Source organism: Ochotona princeps, chromosome 20 (genome assembly GCF_030435755.1).
Source record: "Ochotona princeps isolate mOchPri1 chromosome 20, mOchPri1.hap1, whole genome shotgun sequence".
Taxonomy (NCBI): Eukaryota; Metazoa; Chordata; class Mammalia; order Lagomorpha; family Ochotonidae; genus Ochotona; species Ochotona princeps.
Window position 1 is genome coordinate 36,287,335 of NC_080851.1, and position 25,229 is coordinate 36,312,563.

The 25,229-nt window shown below is 41.9% G+C and overlaps 1 protein-coding gene across 1 annotated transcript in view; it reads left to right on the plus strand.

The window, feature by feature from the left end:
* Positions 1–25,229, plus strand: part of DGKB (diacylglycerol kinase beta) — a 633,251-nt gene that overhangs the window by 47,081 nt on the left and 560,941 nt on the right. The window contains exon 2 of the mRNA XM_036493711.2: positions 17,695–17,925. Within this exon, the coding sequence (XP_036349604.2) occupies positions 17,856–17,925 (70 nt within the window). The 5' untranslated portion in view covers positions 17,695–17,855. The remainder of the gene's footprint in view (positions 1–17,694; positions 17,926–25,229) is intronic.

Consider the following 25,229-nt stretch of genomic DNA (forward strand, 5'->3'; position numbering starts at 1 on the left):
CAAAAAGAGATTCAATTATATCTTGTTTAGAAGAAATCCTCTCTGTATAGAAAATGCGTAATAAAAGTGGTTAGACAGGGATAGCCTAATGGTCACGATGCTGATGAAGATGCCTGTATCCCGTATCAGAGATAGGATCCCCAGCCAAAGTTCCTGACACTACAAGCCAACATAATTGCGGCTACAGCGATCCTTGAGTTGAGGAACAGTAGCAGGGGTAATGAATGCCATTCCTTAAGGAAAGAGGTCAGTTTTTGAAAAAGTAACTGTGTTGAGCATGTATGTGCCTAACACCAGAGCACCATGCTCTATAAGAACACTTGTAGAACACAAGGTGAAACCGACGAATCTGTTCTCATAGCTGGAGATTTCACCGACCCTCTCTCAGAATCAGTTGGATCTAGTAGGTAGAAGAGAGCAAAGGCAAAGCTGATCACATTTTCATCAACAACTGGCTGTTTACTGATAGCAACAGATGGCTTCATTCAACACCGGGGCGGACAGGTTCTTCTCAAATTCTCATGGAACAGTCAACAAAGCGTCTCACAAATTTATCCACAAAACCCACCTTGACAGATTTAAGAAAAATTATCCAGTGTCTGCTGTCATCACAATGGATCAAATCATAAATCATTATCAAAAATGATTGGAAAATTCTCGACATGTGGAGATAGAACGCAGTGCTAAGTAACATTTGAGTCAAGTCATAGTCCTGCTTTTGATTCAGTAGTTTTAATGTAAAATATTTAAAGTTTTGCCTAAAAGTTTAAATCTCTAATTCATATTGTAACAGTATTTATTTATCCAGCTATTAATATATATAATATATAATTCTGCTTCTACATTTGAATTGATTTCTTTTATGTTTTAGAATTAGCACAAGACTAAAATTTCCCAATTAGTGCACTTGGAAATTTTAGTTTTATATTAATTATTTTGCTTTCTCGTTACAGTTAAAAGCTGTACTGTTTGCTTTTGAAAATGAGAGACAATATTTACAGTGCATAATAAACCTGAATATAAAATACCATGTTATAGCAATTAGTAATAAACAACTGAAAACATTCAGTGTGAGAGTGAAGTGCTCTGCTGGGGTCATGTGCACACACACACACACACACACACCCCCCATACAAGCCATTTCCACTACCTAATAAATAAAAGCTTTCACAACTTCAACTCAAGGAAATATAAACTCAAAATATTTTAGCCTTTCTGGACCACCCAATAAAACAATTAAAGTGATGTTAAAAATAGCTGCAGGCGCTCTGCCCCACCCACTTCCAACTTTTCTGACCCTGCATTAGTTGTGCTCATGTTATGACCTCTGATGTCATTGAATGGAATATGAACCCTCTTAAAAACAGTGTTCTAGTCTTTCTAAGAATACCAAAAAAAAAAAAAAGAAAGAAAGAAAAAAGCAAGTGAAGTGATTTTTTTTTGCTGTCTTTGTAATATACTAGATGCATCAGAGTGAAAGTTCTTGAGATAAAACACAAGCATACAAAAACATATAAAGCTAGTGAAGGAAATAAAGCTGGATTGTACAAATAGGTAAAAAGCATTTTGTACAGAAACATAGACTTTAAATTTATCTTTTTACTGTCTTCTTTAGACTTTTTTTTTTTGCTATTTTCTAATTGAATGCCAGACTTTTTTAGACAAACTTTCAAATTTGGTTTACTTTGTTTGGAAGCAGAGAGTAGAATTAATAGCAAGGATCAGAGCAAGAGCCAGAGAGAGAGAGAGGGAGGGAGACAGAACCTTCTTTCTAAAGATAGAAAAAAGTTGAGTTCTTTTGGAGCCTACATTGTGACTCAGTGGATTAATCCTCTGCCTCTGAAACCAGCACCACACAGGGGATGAATCCCAGTTGTTCTTCCGATCTAGCTCCTTACTGAAGCTCCTGGGAGGGCAGTTCTGGGCCCCTGTTCTTGGGCCCCTGGCTAGCCAGTGTTTCTGCCAGTTGTGGAATAAATCAGAAAAATGGAAGATCTCTCTCTGGGTTTCTGCCTTCCTCTCTCTGGGTCTCTGCTTTCCTCTCGCTGGATCTCTGCCTTCCTCCTTCTGGAATGTTACCTCTGCAGGGTTGGGCAGGACATGGTGGGAGATCTTAAAGAAAAGTTTGAATCCTGAAATCCTAAGCTCTTTCTGCTCTCTTGCTTTATCCTTGGAATCAGCATTCCTATTTTTCTTTCTCACTCGTGTAGATCATCTTTCTTTACCTCTTCATTGAAGTTCATGCAGAAGCGTATCGATCACCAGTGAAGTAATAATATTTTTGTTTCGCACATGACTCTTATCTGAGACAAATAAGGGTCCCCGGGATTTGACTCTGTATGTCTTTTCACCTCGCGCTTTCGGTGTTGCCCAAGCGCCAAACTCTTTGTGGCCCAGCTTCAGTTTCTATTCCTGACACAACCAGTTATCTCTGGGTCTTTTCTTCACAACTAATCAGGATCTCTCTGTTGCCTGAGCCATGCACTCTGTCCTGGTAAATACTCAACTCAAGGTCACTTTTTTATTACATTGCCTCTTTGTAGACCTCCCTCAGGGCCCTGGTCATAATCAAGGTGCCACATCTCCGTTGCTGAAGCGTTGTTATTCTCCAGACTGCCTTGTGGATAGATAAATATGGTTAAGTCTGTCTTCCACATGGGTAGTGAGATCACTGAGGCCTAGGACCACGGCTTACTTATGTTTATTTTCCCCAGAACCCACTCCATTGACCTGTCAGTGTTTAGTGTATGAATCTGTCCCATGATTTTTCAGTTTGGTTTTTGTTGTTTTAATTTATCTCTATCTATGTCCTCGCTCATACCTCTCAGCTTTCTCATCACCTGCTAGTTCTTGCTTTTTCTCTGTGATCCACTATCATGTGACATGGGAACAATTTAATATTCTTCACAGGGCTTTGCCGTCTGATGAGAGTACCTACTCTACACTGTCAGTTTGTGTTGCATAGGCAGGAACTTAAATGTAAGGGGGTAACCACCCCTTTCACATACCTTTCATTGCTTTCACATGTATTCATGTATCCAAACACATTTTCTTTTTGTATTTTTCTTAGAAGAAATGCATTTGCATCCTAAACTGAATCTGAGGGAAGAGTTTGTGTGCTTGTTCTTTGATGTGTGTTGCCATTGATCTTCAAAGCCCTTTTAACTTGCAGTCACCCCAGCATGGAGATCTGTTGTTGACAGTGTGCATGTGGCAATTAATCCCACCAGCAAACCAAACACATTGAAATACTGGTTGTTTTCCAAGAAGCAGCATCTCACTGAGAAAATGGAAACAAAAGAGCAGTCCAGAATTGTGATCCTATGTTTGCTTTTTATAGTCATGTAAAGGTTTATTTAGTTGAAAGAAAGAATGGGAAAGAAAGAGGAGAAAGAGAGAGAGGGAAAGACCTTGCATATGCTAATTCAAATGGCCAAATGTTCCCAAATGGCCAAACCATAAGATCTGGGACAACCAAAGACAGGAGCAGACATTTCAGCCTGAGGTCCCACGTGGGTGCTCAGAGTCCAGGCACTTGGGGCATTATGTGCTATCTTCCCAGACCACAGTTTCAGGAAGCTGGATGAGAAGCAGAACAGCCAGGACCAAGCTTGGTGGCTAGCTTCAGAAACAGTGAACTTGCTGAGCCACAATGCTGGCCCCAGGAAAGCAATTTTGTTTTAATCTTAAACCAGTTTATTTATTAAATATACTTATTTGCCATATATATATGCATATATATACAGATTCATACATACACATGTATGTGTGTATACCATATATCTATGTATGTATGTATATGTGCACACACCTAGAAGAGTGGGACTAGATTAAACCAAAGTAGCCAGGAGCTCAATCAGAATCACCCACGTGCGTGGCAGAGCCATCATCTGCTGCCTTCCAAGCATTGCATGAATCAGGAGGAAAGCTAGGACCAGAGTTCAGTCACTCACATACTCAAGCCTCAAGACATTCTTGAAAGTTCACTTGCATTACAGGGAAAATGCTGTTACACGTGACAGGACTGTTATGGCAGAGATCTAGGCTCCTTTGAATACTAACTCTCAAAACTCACAGGTCAAGTGAGTCGTTATCCATACAGCCATTCATTCATGTTGGGCATTTATGTCTTCTACATTTCATGTCTCTTAATCAAGATGCTCAGAGTTGCATGTACTGTTCACAAGATGAATAACTTATAATGAAACAAGAAATTGATATGTTAAAATAAAATAAAATTCCAGATCCTGTCAATGAAGTTGCTACCACCAACTGAACACACTGACAGTAAATAGATAATAAGGAACTCCTACATAGGAAAAATGATAGAGGAAAACATCCCAGTGGAACTATGCAAAGAGGATACAAGCAGGCAGTGTATTGACCAGGATATGTAGAGGTTCAAGGGACACGCAAAAGGTTACTCAGTACCCTAGAGTCTTAGAGAAGCAAAATGAAATAATAGAATGCCATTTAATAGCCATGGCATTACTTTTCTGTACCAGTATAAAAATTATGACAGACACTGCATGCAGCCGCCAACCCTTATGTCTCAGCTTCTCAGACCAGGGCTCTGGGCAGAGTAGAGTGAATTCTCTGCTTATTGGTTCACCAGGATGAAGTCAAGCTGGTTTGGAGGCGACCGTCTAAAGGTTTGTCTGGGAAAGAATCCACTTTGAACTCCTTCAGGTTTTTGGCAGAATACATGCCTGCTCTTTGGAGCTATAGAACTTGTTGATGCTTGCTTTTTCACGGGGGAGAGAGAGAGGAAAAACGTGGAGAGGCAGAGGGAGAGAAAGAGAGGGAAAGAAATAGAGTGAAAGAGGAAGTGGATAGAAAGAAAGAGGGAGAGAGAGACTAATGCGTTCTACACACTTGTAAAAACAGACTCACCTGACGAGGTTCTACCTGGATGATGAGACTCTGGATGAACTTCAAGTCAACTGATTAGAAAATTAGTGGCAACAAAAACCCTTTTCATCTGCTGGAGCGTGGTGGAGTCCCACCCCACTGCCATATTCCCTCAGTTAGAGACAAGGCACCGGTCATACCTCTACTTGAGACCTCTCTCATGGAGCCTCATCCTCGGATGTCTGCCCTACACTCATTCTAGTGGCAAAAACTTAAGAAAGTCATTACATCAGTTCATTTGGAGGAGTAATTTGTAGGGTAATGGAACGTGCCTAAAATCCAACCATATGGACATTTATTGTGCTGTTGGTTAAATAATGAAAAAGTACAGTTAGAAACCCAAATTTCTGTGAATAGAAGATCAGATGATTAAATACGAAATAAGATATTTTCACTCCATAGTGACAATGATCCAGGTACCAGGGTCCACTCTAGTTACAACTGGAAGACTTGAATGAAGAATGCAAATGGCAGAAAAGACAGGCAGTACGAAGCACACGACATACACAATAGTCCAATAGAGAACTAAGAAAACACAGGCACAGTGAACATCTGTGTTCATCTCTGGAATTATCAGGTGTAAGTTGGCGTAGGTGTGGAAAATGTAGCTCTGAGAAATGCATCTTGGAAGGCTAATGAGGAAAGGCAGCTAAGTTAAAAGTCATTTACTTCTAAATTCCTTTGCAAGCAGCATTGGAAATGCCTCGTTTCCAGATTTATCTAGGAAGTTAAACCCGCCATTATAATGGATAAAATATGTGCCACACAGATTCAAGTACACTTAAAAATCCAGAAATGTCAATTACGTGTATTCCTACAAATCAGTTAATATACTGGCACTAAGCAGTATTAGGAATACTACACCGTAATGGTATTTTATAGATTGTTTTTGACAGGTTGTGTGTTAAGACCTTTCATTTTATGTGTATGCTTAATGATCCTGGATGAATGGAAATGGCTTATGGTAAATGCAAGCCGTTCTTCACAGGAACAGAAAGGAAAGTCCTCTTTTGCGTCACATCCACTCAACGTCCAATAGGATGTTAACACAAAATCATAACAAGAAATAAAGTGCAGAAAGATCAGATTTTTACCATTGCGAGCTGAGATGTTGCTGGGGATATTAGAACCTGCAGTCCAGGCATGAGCCAGTCCAGGCATTTGCAGAGTGAACCGGCGGACAGAAGAATTCATTCTGTCTGTCAGACTCTCTTACCCTGTCTCTGTGCCTTTCAAATACCAAGAAAAAAATAAAAAATAGGGAATCTGCACTTTGCAAATATATTTGTATGTTTAGAAGATCATTGTACTAGATAAAGCAGTATCCTAAAGTTTGTACTTAAAGAGTTGAGTCGCTTAGGAAGACAGAGTGCTGGTTCAGAGTAGGACAGAAAGTGTGCATGTGATGTGTATGTTTGAGTGGGTCTGCCTCTGTGTGTGTTCACATGCAGTGTGTGTGTGCAACTATGTGTAGGTGTTCATAGGCAGTGTTTGTGTGTCTGGATGACTGCCTCTCTGCGCTCACATGTAGTGTGTGTCTCTGTGTTCACACGCAGTATGTGTGTCTGTGTGTTCATATGCAACATGTGTGTGTCTGGGCGGGTCACCCTCTGTGTGCATGTTCACATGCAGTGTATGTGTGTGTAGACTGGTAAATGGATGCGTGTAACATGTGTGTCTGTGGAACTGTGTGTTTACATGTAGTATGTGTGTATCTCTGTGTAGACCTCTGAATGGCTGCATGCAGTATGTCCGTCTGTGGGACCCTGTGTGGATGCATGTGGCTCATGGATCTTGGTGGAGTTCTCTTTGTGTGTGCCTGTTAAGGTGACATGTGGTCTTGGTGGATCTGGGTTTGTGTGTGTTTATATGTGTTCATGTGCATGTGGATAAGGTGGAATCGAGGCTTTGTGTGAATGTGTATGTGTGCATGTGATGTGTCTGTGCAGATCTGAGTGTGCATATGTGTACATATGTATACGCAGTGTGTGTGAATGTGTGTATGTGTGCATGTGTGTAAGCATGTCATGTTTGTGTGGATCTGACTTTTTGGGCTGCTCTGATTGCTTGTGTGTGTGTGTATGCGCGCACTTGTACAAGCCCTTGTGATTTCCACATACTTATTGGTGATGGGAGACAACCATGTCTGTTGGTCAGTGGAATTACAACTTTTCACAATTAAATTCTGTTTTCTATCTTTTTTGAGAATTATCTCAAAATGAATGTGTTGATATGCCCAATATATGTTGGGTCATATTTGTTTTATCTGAGAGAATCTTGAAGGAGTGTGACAACTCGATGTAGACCATGTGTGGTCACGGAGGACCTTGCTGGGTGTCCAGTGACTGTGAAATGGGGACCTTGGGAGCTGGGAGGGGTTGGGTGAAGGAATTCTCTGGAGATCTCCACACAGCTGCAGCTCATCAACCCGTTCTGAGCTAAACCTGATTCAAAATATTACAACCTCATTTCACACCTTGAGTTCTTCTGGAAAGGAGTAATTTAGGACTGCATTAGGACTTTTCTGAAACGGTTCAGTTTTAGAGAACTTCTGTCATTCTGGGGCTGGCTCTTGGATTCCCATGATTGTATGTCACATCATATCACACAGTTATTCCAGTTCATGACTTGATTATTTTATGCTTGCTATAAAAACTTTTGAATGTATTTTCCCAGCTGGCTAAATAACACGCACAGTATCATTGCTGCTCCATGGATAAACTCCTCACGTTAGGAATACAGGCATAAATTTTAAAATCAGTCCTTCTCACAATTCAGCCATGCACACACTGAATATAGAAGATGGGACAGTCAGCGGATAGCTTTCAGGACAGACTTCCCATTAATGTTTTGCCCAATCTAAGGATCTGATACAGAATTTAAATATCAAAATGACTCCTGCATGACAAATACAATGCCAAAATTGCCTTCACCAGTTTGCAGTTTATAGCTGATTTCTATTATTTACCCAGCTAATTAGATATTATCCTGAGCGTATTAAGGAACTAGGATAGTTTGTTAGCTTGTAACAATCAATATTGTAGGATTTTTTTTTTTTTTGCGAAAGTATCACATCAGAGAAATGGGAAAAAAATCATTTGCCTGCAATCTTCTATATCCATATCTTTCCCTGGAAGCTGAGGAAAGAGTTATCCCAGCTCCTCCTTCATTTCAATTGCATATTTGTATCTATAAAACCCTTGTAAAAGACACAAATATGCCATGTTTCCTAAAGAAGATAGCAGCCCGTAAGATGAGACTTCTCTCATTCTGGTCTCAGGCTTTGCCTATTCAACTGCAGTTTGCTACATTCCTCCTCTTTATTCTTTGGCCATCATTCTTGCAACCACCTAGAGTTGGAAAATAAGCCAGATAAAGTATTTATATTCAATTTCCAAAGATCTCATTCCTTTCTTCAGTATGAACCTGACCATGTTAAGGTCAGAACATTGGGACCATGTTAAGCTCAGAATGTTGGGAGTTAGTTGTTTTCCCCCCAACACACACACACACACACACACCATGCTCCCATCAACATAAGTTTACATGCAATAATAATGACACTAATAAAATATTTAACTAATTTTCCTGTATATCCAATGTTGGCCTAAATAACTTGATCTGCTTTCTGATGGTTATGAAACCGCTGATATTCGTCACTATAAAATAATCACTGCACTGCACTCTTAAAAGTGTTGGATCAGGAATTGAGATTGGGCCTAGTAGGCCTGGCTTTCTCTGTTGCACGGTACATGGTTCCTAGGCTTGGAAGACTTGAAGCCTGAAGAAGGGGGCTACTTGACAGCCTGGACTCGAACTATCTGAATCAAGGTGCTGTATTTAAAAATGTATTTAATTTTATTGGGAAGGCAGATTTATGGAGACAATGAGAGAGATAGGAAGATTTTCCATCTTCTAGTTCACTTCCTAAATGGCCACAACAGCCAGAGCTGAACTGATCTTAATCCAGGAGCCAGGAGCTTCTTCTGGGTCTCCCACCTGGGTGCAGGGTCTCAAGATTTTGGATTATCCTCTGCTACTTTCCCAGGCCACAAGCAGGAAACTGGATGGAAAGCAGAGCAGTGGGGACATGAACTGGTGCCCATATAGGATCCTGGCACTTGGAAGTGGAGGATCAATTGGCCATCAGATGGTCAGTTGAGCCATCATGCTAGGCCTGGGTTTCTGCATTTGAGGATTGATCTGGCTGTTGACAGGCTGTTAGCTGGTTGGTGCCTGGTACACCTATGCTTGGGTTCTTCAAGTCCTCTCTTCACAGACGCTGGTCTGGGCTGTCTTAGGGCATCTTGGGAAGAAGGTAAGGCTGCAATATGTGATGCTCCTGTATTCTAGACTCACATGGACAACAACATAGCTGCTGTAAGCTCTTGGATAATGAAGTCACTGTTCTATTGGCACCATTGCGTGCCACTGTGGATGGCCAGGCCCTAAGAAACACGACACTGTAAAATACACAGTAGGCATCTCTGGTACATATGATCTGAGGCAGCACTGTCCATTGAGAAAGACTCCATCGCTGTAATGAAACCCACTTTTACTTTGTCAGTTTCTATTCTAAAAGTATTCCTAAAATCAAAGCTAATAAGAAGGAAAGTTGAAAACCAGTGAAAGAAACCTTCTGAGAAAGAATAAAATCAAATGTGTGTGATGCAGTGTTTGTCACATTTCCCTCTTGTCTCACAAATATTTCCCTTGAACATTTTTCTGTTAGATCTTTTTAATGTGTCAGCAGAGTCCCAAAATAACATAATTAAGCCACCCACACAAACTTCTGAAAGGTTTGTAAATTTCCATTTTCCTCGGTCTAAATACTGTGCCTATGACCAAATTCAGTGATTCCAATGCATTTAACATCCTTATTTGTTTAAAAAAAAAAAAACGGAAGAAAAACAATCTTTACCGAGCTTCCTTATCGGCTAGATACTGTGCGTGTATTTTTTCATTAGAGGCCAGGACCCTCTTTTCAGGAGAAAGGAGATGGAAGCATAGACAGGTTTAAGCGGTTTGAAAGGGAACACAGCTCCACGTGATTCAAAAGTGGTAAGAACACGATTGCCTGTTTAGATGTCTTTGTCTACCGTTCATGATTTAAAAGCTGGTTAATCGCTTCAGTTCTGAATTCATGAACTGTTATAGGCAATGGGCCTTTGGCCTAGTTGGATCACTTCTCTACATTTTTTCTTACATCCGGCTAGAGTCACTTCCTGTTCCCTCTAGCCATCCCTGCCTGAAATCTCAGGTGACCACGGAATCTCACACCTCACTGAGAGGACAGAACACATCGTCTCTGATCTACCACGTTAAAGCACTAAGTCCACAGCACTGCCTGTGTCTGCTCTCCTCCCTTGTTTGCTGTAGTTATTCCTCCTGCTGTCTGACATTGAGGAATCTTCTCTCTTTCCCCTAAGTTTGAATCATTCTCACTCGGAAATCATTCTCAATCAGTGTGAAATGTGCTTCTGTAATTTCTACAGAACTCAAACAGAATCCAACTTCCCAGGTTTCCCACCTCCCTCTGGAGAGTTATTTTGTCTCCTCACTCTTCATAGTCGCACCTGTCAACGGCTGGTGACATTCACAGCCATTTCCTGAACTCAGGCCCACCTTGTGTCTGTGTGTGATCTGGCCTCACCATTTCAAGCAAATTGCTGTGCTTGGGGTCACCAATTCCCAGTGATAATGGATGCTTCGCTCTTCAGTTTATTTACTTGTCTAGCAACTTTGAAAAGTGCCTTCTATACCATCCTTGAAGTATTCTTCTGCTTTCCATTACCTTTTTTTTTAAGCATTCATTTGAGAGAGGTGCGGAAAAGTCAAAGACAGCAATGATTCATAGTTACTACTTCATTCCCTAAATACCGACAATGCCCACCTTGGAACTGGGAGCCAGGAACTCAACCTATGTCTCCCCATCTGGATTGCCGACTGCTGCCTCCTCATATGGACATCGGTAGTGAGCTGGATTCAGGAGCCAGAGCTGGGAGTCAAACCAGGCACTCTGACGGATGAGGCAGACATCATAACCGATAAGCCAAATGCTTCCCCTCTTCTTTGTCTTTCCTGTATTGTTCTAGTTGATTTGGGGACGTGACGAGGATTGAGGTGTGGGAGATCTTTATACCTTTCCTCTCTCAGCAGAGCATTGTCTGGGCCATCTTTCCCCGCTACACTCCTGCAGACTGTGCTTCCATTTCAGCCCTCCCTCATAAGCACTCTCACTGTTCTGTGGATCCCACTTCACGGGCAGCCCTATCCCTCTCCCTTAGACTTCATCTTAGACTTCTGTTTGCTCATCAGCAGACACTGGGGATGACTGAAGATTTGGAAGAAGTTGACATCAGAGGGCTTGTTATCCTACTTCCTGCCCACTGCATCTCTCCCTGAGGGACATGTCCTGCTCTCTAAGGCTGTGAACTTTGTCTCTGTCAGTTTCACTCTGCAGTAACAGAATGCCCAAGAATGGGCGAGATTGGGTAATGAGTGGAAATGTACAGTTATGAAAGCTAGAAAACACAAGATGAAGGTGCCAGTGCTGAGTGAGGTCCTTCTTACTCTGTCATTCCTTGTGGAAGGATTATGGTCTCTTTACCCATCAAAGTATTCACCTCTTAATACTCTTACAATGGAAAATAGCTTTTAAAGTGAATCCTAGAGAGAAAAGTATTCCAACCATAGCATCTCCTATTAGTCTCCTGAAGTTATCCTTACATACACAATCAGATTAGTAAGTTCCTGCTTGTGGAAGGTATCGTGCCAGCCTCTGTGAGAGTTCTTTGTCTCCACCCCATTCGTCCTAAGTGATCCTCTCACTATATTCCTCATCGCCACGTCCGGTCTATGTGTGCTTCTTGCTGCATCCTGGCAAATGGCATGCTTCACCACAGCTCGGACCTGGGGATTGCCCATTTTCTGCTCTGTAAGTGAGTACTTCAGTCTGAGTAATCGACAAGCTCACAGGTTGAAAGTTCAAGGGTGTGGTACCAACATCTTCTTGCCACCGGTGAGGATCTTCATGGCGGGTCCTGGTACAGTAGTGAGCATCCCGTGGTGAGAAAAGAAGGTTTGTTGGGTCATTCTCTCTCTTCTTACAAAGATATTGATGCACACACGGGGAGGCACCTTTCTGACTCCATCTAATTCTAATTAAGCACCAACAGCCCTGCTTCTGCAGATTATTGACTATGGGAATGGAATTTTCCACCTTCTTGTTGTCTCACAGTGACATGGGTTTTGTTTGGGACAAGCCATAGTATGGGTGTAAAGGGTTATCAGACAATTATTCCTACTGAAGATAAGAAAAACAGGGGAAGTCATCAGGGTTGGGCAGGGAGAGTATCCAGGCTGTGAAACGCAAGGAGAAGTGCAGGAGCATCCCCAATGCAGAGCTGACAAGTTCTCAGCCAACCCCGTCCCGGAGGGCACACCTAAGTCACATCCCTTTTGGAAAGCCGATATATTTTGTGATTGACTCTTACATTGTACCCTTTGTCCAGAGGCTAGACTGAGTTCCATCGAGAAGCAGAGAGTGCCAGCTACATTGCAGCCTTTACAATCAATTGGTCAATTTTCTCTCAAAGGTAGAGCAGCAGTGTTTTTGCTTTTTGTATTTTAAAGAATTTTATCAATTTATTTGAAAGAGTTGTGGCGGGGGGAGAAAATGCGTATTTGTCAGGGAACGTGGAGAATCCAGACACCACATTTTTTTCAGCCTGGTCATGCCCCCCATGCCAGGCATAGTGCCTTGTGCAGCAGCAGGTCTCAAGCTGAGGATCCCTTTCATGGCTAAATGAATATCCATCTAGTGATCAGTACATGGGAATGATATTTCATTTTACTTTACTTCAACGTCATCTGCATCCTTTCTCTCCATTAGAATCTTTTCTCCATTGATTGCCTTCAGTGACCCTTGAGCCCCAGTTAGCATTTTCAATCACTGAGCACCTTACATGTGCCCCCACACCCTCTCAGTGTCCCTCACTGTTTGTCAAGTCTTGGTGTTGCGTGACGTCAGGACCACTTACTGGCTTGTTACACTTGCTTGACCTTCCACATCCACCCATCATCATCATTTCTCTGGCTTCCTTGTGGAGAGACAGATCCTTTCGCTAATTATGGAAAAATTTTCACTCAGGCATGGAGGGCTAAAGAACCTTCCTCAGCTACTGCAGTGTAATTATTTCTTTTCACCAACTAAGCAAAGTGGCACATCCGCCGACTCGATGAGAAAGCCAGAATTAGACTGCTCTGTAAAAGGCAGCAGAGTGGATCCCTCCTGGCACTCATTTAGGTGCCTAAAGAAAGTCTCCTGCAGGGGAACAGGAAATCTGTGAATGCACCCTGGGCAATCCCGGCTGAATACTGCGTTCTTTCTGCCCATTCATGAACAGGCGGAACTGTGGGACACGAAGGATAGCTGCCCTGGGAGTCCTTGTGACACATGCGGCATTTCACTCAACTGGTGCAAGTTTGACAAGGGTAAGATTTTAGAGATGTGCCCTGGCCACTTAGGAGAAATTCAGATTCATAAAGACTGGTGAGCTGATCTGCTTTCTGTCTTTACAAAAATGATAACTTATGAGGAAGGCCTCATCTGGGCATTCCATTTCAGATTGCACATTTAGAAGACACTTTCTCTCCATTGCTTTGTAATGTCTTTTGGTTGCCACAGTATGTTATCAAATTCCCAAGTTGTTTTATTTCATGTTTGTCTCTTGCACCAGAATTCGGAGAAATAAAGACATTGTGAACCCCATGAGTATTGCCATTAAATAGTTTATGAACCAATAATTAGATGGGTCTTTGCTCCGATCCTGGGTTATGACACGCAAGGGCCAAAGCATGAGGGAATCTGGCAATTGCTCATATTTCGGAAAGAGTTTAACAGGCCAGTTAAAAAGCAACAGCACAAATGAGAGAAAAGAACTGAATGAAAATGCTGACATTTTTCCCCAAGTTGCCAAGAGGAGAATGTTCTGGGTCTGTTTTTCGTTGCTGGGTTGCTTTCAGGGTAATCCTGAGGACCTCTGTATCAAACATAGGATTCCTTGAAGCAGCATCCCTGTGGCTTGTGGCTCTAATGGGTCCATTGTCTCTACCCCCAGTAAAACCTCGCAGGATCACTGAAACAGATGTTGGACTGAATTTGTTCCACACTCAGTTGTTTGGCTACTGGGTCTGTTGATTGCAGCTCTAGCATCCTTCACACAGAACACCTCTTGTGAAAGTTAGCTCTTATCATGTGAGCAACTCCAGCTCCCAAGCTAGCAAGTCAGCCTTGAAGCTGGGGTTGGGGAGAGAAATGGCTGCAAGGACACTGTTGTTCCCCTAACTGGAACTGACCTGCCTCTGCTAGCTTCTCCTCCACCACTTCTTTGTGCAAGGAATGCGGGGAATGCAGTCACTTGGAGGGTTACATTTTTATTCCACACAATCAGGGCTTTATTCCCAAGGAAGCTAAGAAAAGTGGATGTCAAGTGGGTGATTAGCAGTCTCTGGCTCAGGTAACAAAATCCAGTCAGAGGGAAGACCTGAGTGCCCAAGTCAATGTTGAGGTGTATGACTGAATGAGCTAGCATACCAGGGCTGCTGGGTCAGGCACAGGGTGAGTTCTCCATGAAGCAACATGTGGCTGCAGTAAGCAAAGTTGTCCTCTGTTTATGATCTGTGTTTGTACTTTCTATAGGGCCATCACTGTCTGGCACAAGGTTTTAGGGGTTTAGTTAACAAAACTGATTGCAACCCAGAGACTTTTAAAATGTAGTGTATAATAAGGTGAACACATTCCATTTAGTTCCTATAGTCATTTTTTGGAAGATTGTTTCATTTATTTGAGAGACCAAGGTTACAGAGAGAGGGAGGGAGAGACAGAGAGAGATTACGCATCTCTTGGTTCATCTCCTTCTCCCAAAATCGCCATAATCACCAGGGAAGGGCCAAGCCAAAACCAGGAGCCAAGAGCTTCCTTAGGTCTCCCACTTGGGTGCAAGAGCCAAAGCATGTAGGGCATCTTTTGCTGCATGTTAGCAAGGATCTGGATCAGAACTAGAATATCGGGACTTGAATAGATGCTCATATGGGATGCTTCTGTTACAGGTGAAAGTTTTACCCGTTATGCTGCAACATCTGCCCCATAGACACAGTTGTAAGACCGTAATCATACTCCCACCCTACTCTTACTCCTACCAATCCTTCTTCCTTTCTGACTTTGCTTGATTTTAGTCACATACTTTCCATTTATGTTATAATCTTAACCCTCCAGTAAATAAATCTCTCAAAAGTATAGGTAAGTTCTGTAAGTAATAACTAAATCTCAGATTGTCAACTTGACTCATAAACATGGCATTTCTTTTGTATTCTGCATATTACCTTCCACAAATCAGGGGAAACATTAAGTTTGTCATTTTGAAACGGACTTTTTTCATTGATTTCAATGATGATTCCAAATTGCCTCTCTTATTACAAAAGATAGGATTTCTTTTCCTTTTTTAATGTCTGAGTAGAATTCCATCATTACATGTATCACCATCTTTTTATACAATAATCAGGTAATGGATAATGTGGTGACTTTACATCTTATCTGTTGTGAGCTGACTGCTATAAACAGGTTACAGATAACTCGTTCACATGCTGATCTCTCATCTTTTGGGTAAATCTCTTGGAATGGAATGGTTGTGTGCTATAGTAGATCTGCTTTCAGATTCCTCAACTTTCATTTTTCTTAAAATATTAAGTTAGCAAAAATAGTCATATATCCATGTAGGCTTCTGTGTGACGTCATGGCATATGTGGATATTTAACCCTTTGTGGCAAGAATATCACTGGATTCTGGAAGGTGCAAGAGAGCCAGAGTCTGGCTCAAACGAGGACCGATCATCAATGATTGTATAATGGTTTGGAGAGAACTACTTTCTCCCTGTCCTTGAATCAATGCACTCAACATGTAAAGCTCTGGGAGGCAGAGCACAGTGTACCAACTGAAGCTGAATCATCTGTCTTTCTTTGCAGAAGAGAGGCCAGACTACATTATTGATAGCAACTGCTTGTAACTGGAGAGAGGCAGAGTTAGGACAAATTCGAAAGTGCAGGATGAAGTCAGCAGGTGGAAAACGGGAGAATGACATGGAGAAGTATGCATAGTGTGTTCTCACTCTTTCTCACTGCTTCCACAAATGCTTGAGAGCGACCCTCAGTGGGAAGAAAAGAGAGTCAGCAATTGGATCCTTTAACACACCAGAATCTTCAGGTTCTGATCATTTGCATCTTTAAACAGTAAACTATAAAGCTGAGAGCAGACATTTTGAACAAATGAGACTCAAAAGCTCTGTTTCCAATTGTTTCTCAAGATGAGGAAGAGGACACAGGATTAAGCCCTTGATGTTTGTGTGAGGGATGAGTTGGGGTGAGGTTGGAGGTAGGTCTTGACCCAAAGTCAAGTGAGCTTCACTTATGTCAATCCTGCTATGTCAGTTGTGACACTTACATAAACAAGCCTTCAGTGACATTCTTTCACTCACCACATTATTCTTCCTAAATATTGCATTTTTCTCTAAAGAGAATCTGTCTGGTTGATTTTTCTGGCACCAAGCTGAAGCTCAGTGGCGCTCACTGCATTGTGCAGGTGTAGCTGCAGAAGACGATGGGTTGATTTGCAAGAAGGGTACAAACTACAATTGTGTTCTGTTACTGAGCAAGTCATGCAGACATTGGGGATTGCTTTCACTAGCAAATTTATCGCGATTTGTTAAAAAGTAGAAAGGTAGAATTTATGATTATAAGGAAAAATTGCTAAGACTTCCTAATTCATTGGCATGATTGTAGACTAGTATGCTGTGACCTAGCATGATTCCGACCAGTGGCTGGGAATCCAGTAAGCCAGCAAATTGCATATACAGTGGGCTGTTGGATCTATTTAGCTTAATAATCTGACTCTGCATTTATATATAGTCTCAAATTATTAAAGAATTTATTAGCTCAATCTGTTAAAATAGCTAGCTTTGCCTTTAAAATGTGGAGTTTCTAAAACAGAATATTTTAATTATTTATTTTTAAGAAACTAAGTTTATAAACATTTCTTAAAGTTTTATACTTTTTGTTTCTATAATTAAGCACCAGGAAAGGTATACAAAATTTCATTGCAAAATAAATGAACAGTTAAAGATAGAATATTGTACTAAAAGTTGCATTGAAATACCTTATTTAGGAATGAAAATACTTGATATTTTAAGCATTTTTAAAAAATTATTTTGTTTTAATTAGAAAGTCAACTATACAGAAAGGAAGAGAAACAGAGAGGAAGATCTTCCATCTGCTGATTCATTGCCTAAGCAGCCCCAATGGCTGAACCAATCCAAAGCCAGGAACCCTGAGCCTCTTCTGTGTTTCCCATGTAGGTGCAGGGTCCCAAGTCTTTGGGTCAACCTTGACTGTTTTCCCAGGCCACAGGCAGGGACTGGATGGGTTGTGGGGCCACTGGAGTTAGAATCAGTACGCATATGGGATCCCAGTATATGCAAGGCGAGGACTTTAGCCACTAGGCTATATGCCTGACCATTTTTAAAAAACATTTTTTTAGAGATTCATTTTATTTTCATGAGAAAGTCTGATACACAGAGAGAAGAGACAGAGAGGCAGATCTTCCATCCAATGATTCACTACCCAAGCTACCGCAACAACCAGAATACTTGACATTATAAAACTCGTTGGTTTTTCCTTCATGTTGTGATGCTGAGCTTTTGATCATTATGTTATTTTTCTTTTTTTCAGAACCTTAACAGGCTGTTGAAACCGCAGACACCCACAGCAGTTCCATGTGGACACCTTGAAACTTCTGAGAGATTGGTGTATTTTCTCACAAGCCCTGCCATGCACAGTCATTGAGTAGGAACTCCTACACCTGGTATGTAAGAGAGCACCCCACCTTCACCATGACGAACCCGGAGAAATGGGCCCATCTCAGCCCCTCGGAATTTTCTCAGCTTCAGAAATACGCTGAGTGTAAGTATTTACCCGGCAAGGTGGTGGCCTCGGGCATTTGGGCTCAGTAGGTATTGTTGTTTCATAAGAATGGATCTATTCACCATGGGGATGGATACTGTGTGTCTTTTGTGCTCACAAATAGAGCTGCTCTAGGAAACACCTTTCCTGGCATGGAAGAAAGCAAAAGGTAAGCTGAATCAATCATCACATCCACAAGGAAAGACTGCAGGATTCTGGCTGGAGAACAAAGCTGTGAAAACACTGCAGTGAAAATGGCAAAGGGAAAGGCTGGCAGAGGAAATCGGGTACCTCGGAACCTGCTGCGAGTCCTGTTACAGCACAGGGCCATGACACAGGGCCAGACCTTAAGGTCCTTAGCTTGGGCATGGTCAATATCCAGAACCCAAAGTGCGGTTTCAATCAAGTTTATATTCCTTTCCCCACTGTAGTACATTTGAAAAATTGTGTGTCAAACCATTATGAACTGGGTTACACCATCTATATGCTGCGAAGAATGCCTTTTGAGTAACCAGTCTGTGGAGATGCCCCAAACAATGGACAATAAAAAGAGACACAAAATGTAAAACATGCCACGAATGGAGACCAAGATTATCAAGTGTTCAGTAAATGGATTGCGCAGTAACTCTGTGAGTAGAGAACACTCCTAGAGTGGATTTAAGAGAAGATAAATGGGCAGATTAACTATGAACAAAAGCCGGAGCTGATTTCCCGGGTCGTTACACTCACTGCTCATTTTGGATTGTCAAGACAGAGGATATGGCCCGATCTTCTAGAGCAGGTTCTTATAAATTATGAAAGTTAAAAAATATATCAGTAGAATGTACCCTTGACTGATAAATTATCACTGTCACAATGTAACTAGAAACATACTTTGCATTATAGACTATTAAAATAGTATATTTTCTGAGCTGCTTATACAATCATAGCTATTTAAAGATCAGCCTTGTCTCAAAATAGAGTGTTGATAAAGTGGCATCCTCTCCAGCTCAGTTAGAAGAGTGGAATACTGTATTCACCTTCTTGACCTTAGTCATTTTATTTCTTGTAATAACAGGGGGGAAATGTTTGATGCAACAGTTAGATGCTGTGTTGGAAGTCTGCATCCCATTCAAAAGTTGTTCCCAGTCCCACCTGTGCTTCTTTTTTTTTTTTTAAGATTTATTTATTTTTGTTACAAAGTCAGATATACAGAGAGGAGGAGAGACAGAGAAGAAGATCTTCTGTCCAATGATTCACTCTCCAAGTGACTGCAACGGCCAGCACTGTGCCGATCCAGAGTCAGAAGCCAGGAACCTCCTCCAGGTCTCCCAGGCGGGTGCAGGGTCCCAAAGCTTTGGGCCGTCCTCAACTGCTTTCCCAGGCCACAAGCAGGGAGCTGGATGGGAAGCAGGGCCACTGGGACTAGAACTGGCGCCCATATGGGCTAATCCAGCTTCCTACTGATGAGTCCAAGCATGCAGCTGAAGTACTTAGACCCTGCTACCCATATGGAATAACTAGATGGAATTTATGACTGTTATTTTTGCTGTGGCCTCGTCCCTGCCGTTGCAGCCATCTGGGGGAATGAAACTACCAATGGGCGATCTATTTCTGTATGTCTGTCTTTTTATTTCTCTAATTTACAATTAATAAAATTCATAAACAATATGAAGCTGTAGGGGCAGGTATGAAGCATAGCAGTTAAAAATGCAATTTGAAATGCCAGCATCCCATTTCAGAGTACCTAGATTAAAATCCCAGGTCCCATCTCTATTGCAGCTCCCAGCCAATATATATTTTGGGAGATAGCAGGTGATGGCTCGAATATTTACACCTCTGCTAACCTCATGGGAGATGGATTCCCTGGATCTGCTGAGCTTCAACTTGGCTGATGCATTAGGGAGTGGGTCAACACATAGAACCTCTCTCTCTCTGATAAAGAAAAATTTGGGGGAAAGAAATTACTGTGTATATGTTAAGAAAATTTGAAAAACACAATTCTTATTTGGTATTAAGTTTGTAACATGGTAGGATTATAAATGATGAATACCAAGCAAGAGGTAAGAAATTTTATAGGTTTGGGGTATGGAAACATGAAATGAAGCTGTGCATTCCTTGGGCAGAATCAGTGAACACACAGAACTTGAGCCCCAAGGAAAACACACTGGGTGACAAGCTAGTAGAAACAGGAGCAGTCATCAAGGGCATTGACTTTTGGATTCTCACCACGATTGCCCAAATATACCCTGTAACGCTGGTCAATTTCCTAACTTCTGGGCAGTTCTTAAAATCAGTGGCATCACAATATTGTTAACTAGACAGCAAACACATCAGGCACCCACCCCACTTGAGATATGTGACTTTGGTGATCAAGTTATTTAGTTCTGGTCTCCTTTTCTGTACCTGTGAAATGGAGGAAATAAATATGTCCCATGTTGTCAGCACTAAATCAAATGAACTGCTGTGTATAAGGTAATGAGAACAAGGCCTGGAAATCAGTGATACGGTAGCTGTTTCTTCTTCTTCTTATTATTATTATTATTATTATGAAGAGGGGAAGCAGAATGTACTGCTGCTGTCTAAGCCATTGTTGGTGGTCATGTGCGAAAATAAGACCAAGCAGAATATGCAGAGTTTGTGTCTGGTCTTTCCTCTCAAGGCAGGAGCTTCTGATGCTGTGAACCACCCATTATGTGAATAGAAGGCTGTTAAGGGGGAGTTTGCTGCTGTGAGCTGTGCCCACGTTCCCATAAAGGGCTTGGAACGCTATCACAGATGCGTGGGAGAGGGCTGTCGCTGGCTTTGCCACGCTTCATGGAAATGCTCCCAACTGTATTATGACATGGAGAACTTGTCTTACTGCTGTGCTGAGAGTCGAGGTCATCCCTGCCCTGGTCAGTCAGGATTTGTCAGGGCGTCAGTCTGGGGCTCCATGACACAGTGAGGGGTGTAAATGTTCTGTGTCTTTCCTAGGAATGATCTCTGTCTATTTTCAGTGATTCATTATCTGCCCACACATCATCACTTAGGAATAGTTTCATTTTCTTTTCTTTTTTTCTTATTTACCATATGTAAAATGTGTTATAAAGTATTTAAGTCACTTTTGTAAAAGTCTGCGTTGCTATGGTGGGAACAATTCCAAACTGTCACAAGGTCACATCAGCTGGTGTTGCGAATCACAGGGGATTTGTGGTCTTTGCCTAAGGGGCAGTGCGCTTGATACCTGGACCTAATATGCAATATCTTCTATTAAAGTGAAACATTCAACATGACTTTCTCAAAAGAACATGAGCCTTGCAAACGAGCTAAGAGCAAATGATGTTGAACTCTGCACTTATTTGTTTCTGATTATTGCTGATCTTACCTTGGAAGTATTATATAAAATGCTTAAACTTCAGTTTTCTCATCTGAAATAGTAGAAAATGTTGTTGCAGACATCAATGACACAATCACCATCATCATTATCATAATCGTAGTACTCCAGAGTAAATCATGCTCTACTCTAAACAACATATAAGCTTTTTTTAAAGATTGATTTACATTTCTTGGAAAGACAAATTTACAGAGAGGAGGAGAGACAGAGAGGAAGATATTCCAACCGATGATTCACTCTCCAAGTGGCCACAATGGCTGGAGCTGAGCTGATCTGAAGCCAGGATCCCAGAGCCTCTTCAGGGTCTCCTACGCAGGTGCAGGGTCCCAAGATTTTGGGCCTTGCTCTACTGCTTTCCCAGGCCGCAAGCAGGGAGTTGGATGTGAAGTGATATAGTGGGGACATGAACTGGGACCTATATAGGATCCTGGTGGGTGCAAGACAAGGGTTTAGCCACCAGGGGATCATGCCAGGCTAAACATATAGGTCTTAAACTTCTTGAACCATTGAAGTAAGCAGGCAAGGAGGTGAATTTTTCTCCAAAGATTAAGTATTTTTGGAAAATAAACTTGTAGATAGCCAGGGTCAGAGTAGTGACAAGACAGATCAAATCAAATTCCCTTGTGCTTCTTATGAAGGTTGGTAAATGAATAAATAGCTTGTTGATAATATTTCCAAAACAGGAAAAGCTAGATTCCTGCATTAAGATCCTTGTACCTCCACTAGCCACCATCATCCACTAAAGAGTTTTTGCTCATAGGACAATTCAGAAGCACAGATATCTCTCAGGTGTCTCACCATGGCCACTGGGCTAGGCCACATGTGAATGGCAATGCCACTCCACCTCGAAGAAAGGTAAGGTTCTTCATCCTACTGTACTCATCTTCTCAACCTGGAGACTCATATGTTGTTCTTTTGCTGATCACATTGGAGAGGAAGGAGACCCACGGGGAACATCAGGAAGTGGCTGTCGTGAAACATGATCCAATCCCCTTTTCATCTGGAAACTTTCTGCCACACTGATCTCGGTGTGTCTTTGAGATACTGTGTGTGTGTGTGTGTGTGTGTGTGTGTATGTGCACATGTCCTTGATCCCTATAGGATGAGATCAGGAAAAGGAGACATTTGGCTCCCTGCCATGTGTATATTTCATGTATTGCTAAGTAGATTGGGGTCCATGCTACCCCTTTAACAATTTGTGATCTTGACTCTGTCTTCTGCTGGATTGGCTCTAATGTAGGATGCTGAGCCCACACACTGCTCAATGTTCTCTTTGTGCACAGTGGGGCCACTTAGTCTAATGTCTAGAAACACGCAACTTCAGTGCAGGTAAAACTGAGTTCAAATTCCAGTGCTGGGGCGTGTGCCTTATTGTGCACATAGGATTGTGTCGATTAAAATGATGATTACACGTGAAAAATAGTTGAATATCAAATAAGGATTGTTTTCTTTGATGTAGACTTCTTAAGTCTCCTACTGATCTAAAAGGTCTTGTCCTGGGTGACATACGTTGACTTTTCCCTGACCCTGGGTCTGAAATTTGGAGATGCAACTCTATTTTAGGATAATGTGTCTGTCATTTCTGACCCCGTTTCTTCTGATTTGCATTGATGAATAATGAGTCAATTGCTGGTTCTGACTCAGACTATGTTGCTGGAATGTGTGTTGGCTACATAATGTCTTTTTGCTCATCTGCCTCCAGTTTCTGTTTGCTGTACCATTGCAAACTGAATTTCTTTTTGGTCGCTTTTCTGTGTTCATATGTCTAAGTTTTTATGTAATTATCAGGCGTGTCTGAATTCCCACTGTTTCAGTGTCCTTCAGTCATGGAGATTTTTGATGAATTTTAAATATCTATTCTCTTAAACTCCCCAGAGTTTGAAAAACACTGTTTTTATTATTTAACATTAAACAAGCTTTGGTGTTGCATTTATGTCTTTTGGAGTTGGTTGGTCAAGATGAGTCTACACTGATTAAAAAATTCAAAGATCTCAATGGCATAACAAATTCAGAGGCTGTTTGTTTCTCATATTACATTTTGATCCGGATCAGTGAGTGGTTTAGTCAGACACTGTCCTTGATCGAGTCAGAGCAGATGTCGATTTTGAGCACTGGCAGTTGTTGTGTCAGAGAGGGAACCAGGAAGTCTTGTGGTTTGACACTGGCTCTTGTACTTTTCCCTTAGAGTTCTCTGGCTGAAAAATCCCCACGACTGTGTCTTAACTTCAAAGCAGTGGAGCAGCGCATTCCTCCTGTAGTCAGCATCATGGGATTTCTCACATTGGAACATGAGTAAAACAATCTCCACAAGCCTGTTTCTTCATCCATAAAATGAGGATAGCAGCCTCAACTTTTAATAACATTTCTACTAGTAATAGTGTTACAACAAATCATAACAAATGTCTATGAGGGTGATCTCCTGTGCTCTGAGCATGATTTGCTCGAAGCTCGTGTAAACACTTAGTCCCCAAAGTTGGAAGTGAATGTTACTAAACCAAAGCTGATGGTACTAAGACAGCAAAAACTTCACCCAATGATAGTACTTGGGAGTGGGCCCAGCGGGAGATAGGTAGATCATTGCAGTATGTCCTCCAACAGTGCCTCTCCTAAGGGCTTGCCATGAAACACTAAGTCAGGACTGGCTTCTCATCTCTCTCTCTCTCTCTCTCTCTCTCTCTCTCTGTGTGTGTGTGTGTGTGTGTGTATGTGTGTGTGTGTGTGTCTCCCTCATTCCTGTCTAACCATGTGATTCTTCCTACACATACCCTCTACATTCCAACTCTATTGGTCTCTTCAGAGACCAAACCATTGTGAACTTGAACCTTTCAAACTATGAACTAGATAGCGAAGAAGCTGTGACTATGACATAAGGTTCAAGTGTCTTAATTACATACTTCATTCTTGACTTAGAATTCCAAGGTTATTATTCACTGTAAGTTCCCATGCATTATTGTACGAAGTCGCCTCTCTCTCTCTCAGACACACACACACACACACACACACACACTCATTCACTCAGGCAAGAGAAATTGAAGTTCACTCTTTCCTCATTTATTCAGCAGTGTGTAGGGCTCTGTGCTTTCACTTGTAGCTTGACTATGAAACATACAAGTGAATCACATGGTGTTTTCTGTTGAAGAAGTTGCGGTCTGTGCAGTGGAAGGTATGCTAAGCAATGCAATGCCTTCTGTAAATGAAATATGTGTGAAACTCTTGCAGGACTTTTAACTCTGATTCATGTGGACAGGGGTCGAGTGGGAAATAAGAGCTTAGTTGAAAATGCTGCGTAAAGGTGAGCGCACCGATACAGGATTGAACTGCTCTTGCCTGCTCTCACACGAATGGAACAGGCACATAAGACGTTTGTGTTTGTTGCCTGGAAGGAATGTTTTCCAACATTTCAGATATGTAAGGCATTCTTGCCAGCAGCAGGCACTACCTTAGTGTCCTTTAATCTGTCCGGTTCTGCCATTGTCTGAGTGGGCATGACATCATACCCCACAATTTGAGGGCTTGGTACTGAAGACAACCTCTCACCTGCTGTAGAAATCACCACAAGCACCGGATAGCTTTGCCTGTGCACCTGAGCCCACCTGTTTATAGCTAAACATGGCTCTTGCAATCTCCTGCTTCATTTGTGAGAGGGACTCTCAGAATTCAGGGAAGCATGAGTTTTCCCATTTGTCGTATCACTGAAGTTCAGACAAAGCTATTCAGAGGACAAAACTGTGAGAAGGGCTTTGTGGTGTCGCCATGTTACTCACCCTCGGGAACCTGCCTGTGTTCTGCCACCTGGAAGCTCTCTGACATAAAGGCATCTTTCCATTGGCTTGACTAATTCAGTTCTTGCCCAGTGGTGATCCACTTAGCGTTCGCCTTCCTTTCCCTCCCACCCCCACCCCCGCTGCTTCCCTGGAAGTGCTGAGGTGTAAGGTGGACAGTCAGAACC